This window comes from Muscardinus avellanarius (assembly GCF_963383645.1).
Source record: "Muscardinus avellanarius genome assembly, chromosome: 1".
NCBI lineage: Eukaryota > Metazoa > Chordata > Mammalia > Rodentia > Gliridae > Muscardinus > Muscardinus avellanarius.
The window spans coordinates 225,428,203-225,434,598 of NC_137786.1; the positions used below are offsets into that span (position 1 = coordinate 225,428,203).

At 42.6% G+C, this 6,396-nt stretch overlaps 1 protein-coding gene across 1 annotated transcript; it reads right to left on the reverse strand.

Annotated features, from left to right (window-relative positions):
• Nucleotides 1-2,884: 2,884 nt before the first annotated feature.
• Nucleotides 2,885-3,823, reverse strand: LOC308279680 (olfactory receptor 5B3-like; the record flags this gene model as incomplete). The annotated part of the gene is made up of 1 exon (XM_080719798.1): nt 2,885-3,823. The coding sequence occupies one exon, from the start codon at nt 3,821-3,823 to the stop codon at nt 2,885-2,887; it is 939 nt and encodes a 312-aa protein (XP_080575924.1).
• Between the last annotated feature and the right edge of the window lie 2,573 nt (nt 3,824-6,396).

The window sequence follows — 6,396 nt, forward strand, 5'->3', positions numbered from 1 at the left end:
TCCTGATTTGATCTTCTAGAAATCTCTGATTTTCTGTTTTATCGGGTTCTGATGTTGTGGGGTTGTGCGCATTCATTACTCCAGTGTTATTCCTCTTTCCCATGATTTCGGAGGTTTGTGCCTTCTCTGGGTTCTTCCCTTAGGTCACTATGGCTTCACTTAAGGTGCTCTGGATCTCGAGTCTGTATTATCTCAGACCCCACTACTCCTTTACTGGGTTGTATCACAGAGTCTCCGACCCAGGGAGTCGATATAGGCTGCTTTAAACTATGGGGGGTGCCAGGTTGCACGTTCTCCTATGGTGTGATATCTCTGCCACCACCACTCCCTCACTGGGTCAAGTCCCAGGAGGTACAGTACTGGGATTTCTCCTCTGTGGCCCGCAATTTGACTCACTGTTCTTGAGTACGCAGATGTAGCTGTACTGGACTCGATGAATTCACTGCTGCTGCCGCCGCCGGTGGCAATATGGCGCCTCTGCCACGCCCTCGGCCGTGAGGCTGGCGTATTTTTTCTTCTCTGGTTTTGATTTCCATTCTGAATCCCTGCAGCGTGTGCTGAGCTCGGCCACTGGGAGCTTTAGACGCTCTCTGCGTGGAGAAATCCCGCCTGGCTGTTCTGCAGTGGCTCACCTCGGCTTGCTGTAGCCGTCCGTTGAGTTCGCTGCTGCCGCCGGCAGTATGGCGCTGCTGCCGCGTCCTCGGGCGCGTGTCTCCTCTGTGGCCCTGAGCTCTGTTCTCAGTCTGCTTTCTCTCTGGAGCCTGGTGGGTTTTTTTGTTTTTCTGGTGATGGTGTTTTCTGGCTATGAAAGGCGCTGGTTTTGTGGTAATGGAGATTGGTTGTTGGTGGGACTCTTAAGCCCCGCTTTTCTCGGTCGCCATCTTCCCAGAAGTCTCTCCGGAGACTCTTTAAAAGGAGGTACATAAACAAATGTATCAAATTTAATCACCAAAGAAGCGTAGGATGGAGGGAGGGGGAGGGAATGGGATGGGGACTGGAGGAGGGCCAATTGGATGGTGTGTGCTTGTATATACTCTCATGTCTTGTACTCCAATGTGATTGATATATGACTACAATGCACCAATTTAAAAAATTAATTAATTAATTAAAAAAAGAGAGAGAACAGCAAGCCCTAGTGCCCTGATATGCCAGCATACAAGGAACTGTGCGGAAATACCGAGGAGGCAGTGTGAACAGCCATAAAAAAAAAAAAAAGATTGAGAGCTGAGAATTAACAAGGGGCACTGGCCATTTCAAAGCTCTGAAAGATAGAGCATTACTACCATCTCAGGGCATTTTTAAGATAATGGGATTATTGGTATTCATGTCTAAATAGACCTTAAAATGCCTTTGTTTTTCCTCCACTTTTAGTTTTTATTCAGGGTGTTTTATCTTTTCAACAAGTGTATTTTGAAAATATAGATTCTATCAAATGAATTGGCCCAGACAGAAATTTTAATTCATTTCATATATGATTGCTTTAAATCCTCCAATTTAACATGTCAACAATAGGAACACACATTCACATATAAAACCGTATCACTTATCTCTCAAATTGGAATGCTTAAAAAAAAGAAACATGAGTGTGAAGATTAATTTTCTTCCCTGTGACCAAAATAACTGACAAGAAGCACTTAGAGGGAGAAAGGTTTATTTGGGCTCACTGCTTCAGACGTTCAATCCATGGCTGACCAGCCTCAGGACAGAAACACCACGATGGCAGGGTCCAGTGGAGGAAAGATGCTCTGCTCGTGGCAGCCAGGAAGCAGAGAGAGAAAGAGGAGAGAACCAGGAACAAAGACAGTCCTCAAGGCAAGGGCACACCTGTAGTGACCAGTCTCCTCCAACTATGCTCCTCTGAGCCTGGCAGCTTCGGGCCATGCTTTCAACACCTGAGTTTTAGGGGGGATTAGACCCAAATCATAGCAATTAGGTGTAAGTTGATATTCTAATGCCCCAATTAACTATCTAAATCATTTTTATTGAAGAAGAAAATCATGTCATTCGCAAGAAGATGGAAAGATCTGGAGAACATTATGTTAATTGGGATCAGCCAGGCACAGAAAGAGAAGGGACATATGTTTTCTCTAATATGTCAAAACTAGGGATTATAAGGAGTACTGTAAAGACTCCAGATAATGGAGAGGAAATCTCATCAAAGCTAGAATGGAAGGAGAGGAGAGGAAGAAGGCTGAGGTTGATTAATGGAGGAGCTACATCTGAATATGTGTAAAAATATGAATTAGCATGGTTAACCTGGACACTCATTGTTGGGAGGGTGGGAAGGGGAAGCAGGGGTGCAAGAGGGCACCACGCACAGTCTGAATGTATGCCATTTTTAATATAGTCCATGTAAAAATAGTAAAATAAATTTAAGAAATCATTTTTATTAACTACTAGCAGCATTCCATTTACCTCTGGATAATTTTCTATCCCGAGTACATGTGTCCATGTGGAGCTCACGTAGACACTTATGATCATGGACTTAGTTTTGCTGCCTGTTTTACATGTATGTTTGTTGTCACATAGGACAGAGACAAATGTATGTAGAAAGAGTGAGCACATCAAATCTGCTTCACCAGCATTTCAACAAACCATAACCACTAAGCTTTTACTCCCTTTTAGCCATCTCCATTCAAGTATGACATTTTTTTTAATTTTATTTTTTTTTATTGGTGCACTGTATTTATACATCATAGTGGGATACAAACTTTTGAAAGTATGACATTTTTAACATTCTTTTCTTTTCCTAAGAAACAAAGACTTGAGGTAAAGCTGTCAGTTCTGGAATTTAACATCATTCCGGGCCTTAATATGTTAGGAGGTGCCTGGAAAGACCAGAGAGGAATCAAACAAGGTTAATGTGCATCCTACAAGGTGAAACTCATGACCCCAGAGAATACTTTGCCTTCTCTACCACCTTCCTGAATGCGCTCTTCACCTCCTTGTTCCTCAGGCTATAGACAATCGGGTTGAGCATGGGGATGACCATGGTGTAGAACACAGATACGATCTTGTCAGTGTCCAAGGAGTGGCTGGAGCTGGGCTGTAAGTACATGAAGATAAGGGTTCCAAAGAAAATGGAGACGGCAGTGAAATGAGAAACACAGGTGGACAAAGCTTTCTGGTACCCTGCAGCTGAGCGCATCTTGAAGATGGTGATAAAAATGAATGTGTAGGATATCAAAATAACAAGGAGAGCAGAACAGATAACAAAGCTGTCCGCATAAACAAGAACCATCTCACTGACATGTGGGTGAGAGCAAGAGAGAACCATGACTGCTGGAACATCACAGAAGAAATGGTGGACCTCATTGGTCTTACAGAAGGGCAGACTGAACGTGTCCCCAACGTGGATAGAGGCGTTCACAAACCCCCCGGCGTAGCAGCCCGCTGTCAGACAGGCACACACACTTGTTGTCATGGTGGTGGTATAATGCAGGGGCTTGCACACTGCTGCATAACGGTCATAGGCCATTGCTGCCAAGATGAAATTTTCTGCAGTGGCAAAGGCTGCAAATATGAACATTTGAGCAGCGCAGGCATTGTAGGAGACGACCTTGTCTCCCACGAGGAGCCCAGCCACAACTGTGGGAGTGACAGCAGAGGAGTAGCAGATGTCCACCAGAGACAGGTGACCGAGGAAAAAGTACATGGGAGTGTGGAGACGAGAATCCCAGAGAATCAATACGATCATGCCCAGGTTCCCAACCACGTTGATGAGGTAGATCAGAGTGAACATTATGAAGAAGGGGACCTGTAGGGCTGGGGCATCGGTGAGTCCCAGGAGGATGAACTCTGTCACCTCTGTCCTGTTCTCCATTAATGTTATGAGGGAACTAGGAGATATCCTTAGCAAAGAAATGAAGGAATAGAGCACTAAGTGTCGTGGTTATTGCAGTGAAATTTATTATTTTATACTTTTAGGCATTATTTCATTATAATAAGCATATGTGTTTCAAGAGTCTCCATAACTAAAGCATGAAATTAGCAACAAAATTTTGTGTACTACTTACCTGTGGAGCCTCGGGCCATATTTTTTAAACTGGAGAATGAACCCAGGTGCATTCTACCTCTGAGCTAGATTTCATTCCTATTTTTTATTTTGAAACAGGGTCTCAGTAAGTTACTAAGGAGACCAAGTTGCTGAGGTTGGCTGCGAACCTGTGATCTTCCTGTTTTAGCCTCACAAATACTGGGATTACAAACTTGTCTCACTACACCCAGCAAGCCTCAGGCTGTTGAATCAAAAGGTCTTCACAGATCATCTTTAAAATCTAAAGTTAAAATGCTGGGTGCTGCATGAATGCATATTTCTATAATTTTTTTACAGCTTCTCAATGTCTCAGTTTTGGGTGTTTCACAGCGAATCTTTGCATAATAGATGTGGTGATCTACCTGGTCCTGGAGAGGTATGTATGACCAGCAGAGACAATTCTGGCAGGGGAGGAAGTACCATCAGCAGGGGGCTTGGGCTCTGGGAAAGAGGGGCATACCAGTCCTATATTTATGGACTAAGAATCATTGGGACCACCCTAACGTCCCTTTGCCACATTATCTTCCTCTAAAAAGAGCAATCATACTGACTTCTACCTTATGGTATAATTCCAAGAATTAAATGAACCAATCCATTTTTAAATGAGTTCAATATTGCCTATTTATTACCGCAGGATAATTGCCAGCTGTACTATTATTATGAGGATAGAATGGTGGGCTACATGTGATTTGAGGAGGGTGAGTGACAGTTAGTGGGGCTTCAGGTGTGGTTGAGATCTAAAGTCTTGAAGCCTCACTCTTTAATCTGCTTTTTGCACACACTAGGTCCACTAGATGTTATTTGCTAATAGTTCATACTTCATTCCTGGTCTGCCCTTTGGATTGGTGGCTCCCTTCATTCTTTTGCTCAATACCTCCTTTGAATCCCACATTTCAGATTGAGTCCAAGTCTTCCTTTCTCTTCCTCCTCCTCCTTCTGTCTCTCTATCCATCCATCCCTCTATCCCTCCCTCTCAGTATTGGTCATTGAACCTATTTTGTTTTGAAACAGCATCTTGCTAAGTTGCGGAGAGCCTCACAAACTTGCTGAGGTTGGTCTCAACCCTGCTGTCCTGTCTCAGCCTCCCATGTACTCAGATTACAGGTGCGCCACCATACCTGGCTTCCCTTTTTCTCATTACTGTCAAGTTGTTCACAAATATCGCTGGTTGAAAGCTCATTGTTTGGGGTTATATTCAAACTGAAAATCTGTTTTGGTGGAAAGTCCATGTTTAATAATTTTTCATTTGGACATTTTCTAGTGCAGCAACAACACATTTAGATCTTTTGACTTAAATTGTAAGCCTGTAGATGCATATCTCTCCTCTGCCAACACTATTTCCTATTATTCTCCTTCTATTCCATTCCCAGCTTCATCTAACAAGCCTACGTGTGTGGGGGTGTGTGTTCGACAACCTTAACACACATAAACAACCACTTTTAGTACACACTAGATTCTACAACATATGAAACATATAAAAGCTTTATATATAAGTATAATGTGGCTGTGTGTATGTGTATATGTATATAAAGTATCATTTATTTACTCTAAAAATAATTGATTATTTCTGAAATTAAATGATATTGTGTTAGTATGAAGTTAGTATGAAGATTAAATGTTCAATATTTAAACCCATTTTTTATTTTTTGTTTTTACTGGGAATTGAACCCAAGGCATTCTACATCCAAGCTAGTCCCTCAGCCATTTTTTAATTTGGAAACAGCATCTCACTAAGTATTGAGTGTCTTGCTAACTTGCTAAGGCTGGCCTCGAACCTGAGATTCTCCTGTCTTGGCCTCCCAAGTACCAGGATTACAGGCATACATCACTGTGTCTGGCTTAAACCCAATTTTACCCCAGTCAAAAGCCCTTGCTTTTAGCCACATCATCATCTACAAGGGTAGATGTTTCAACAATAATATTGTTTGATTTGGGAGAGAATGTTAAAATGAAATTCTAATTTTGCTTAAAACCTTACAGTTTTATTTTCTACTTTTTTTTTTATGGTGGTACTGGGGTTCCTGAAAGCCCTTCTACCTCGGGGCTACACTCCCAGACCTATTTTTTTTACATTTTCATTTTGGAAACAGGGTCTCCTAAGCCAGCGCACGGCTGGCTTCGAACCTGCGCGATCCTCCTGTCTCCGCCTCCCAAGCGCGGGGATTACAAGCTTGCGCCACCACGCCCGGCCATATTTTCTACTTTCTTGATCATGGCTGCAGATTCCTAGCAAATCCTCAAGTCAGAAGAAAGCCTTCGTACACTAACAAATATTAACTTTCAGTTAAATGAAAAGTGATGGCCAGTTGCACCCACCTCGTTTAAAGATAGTTCAGTTTACTCTTTGTTTCTCAGATACT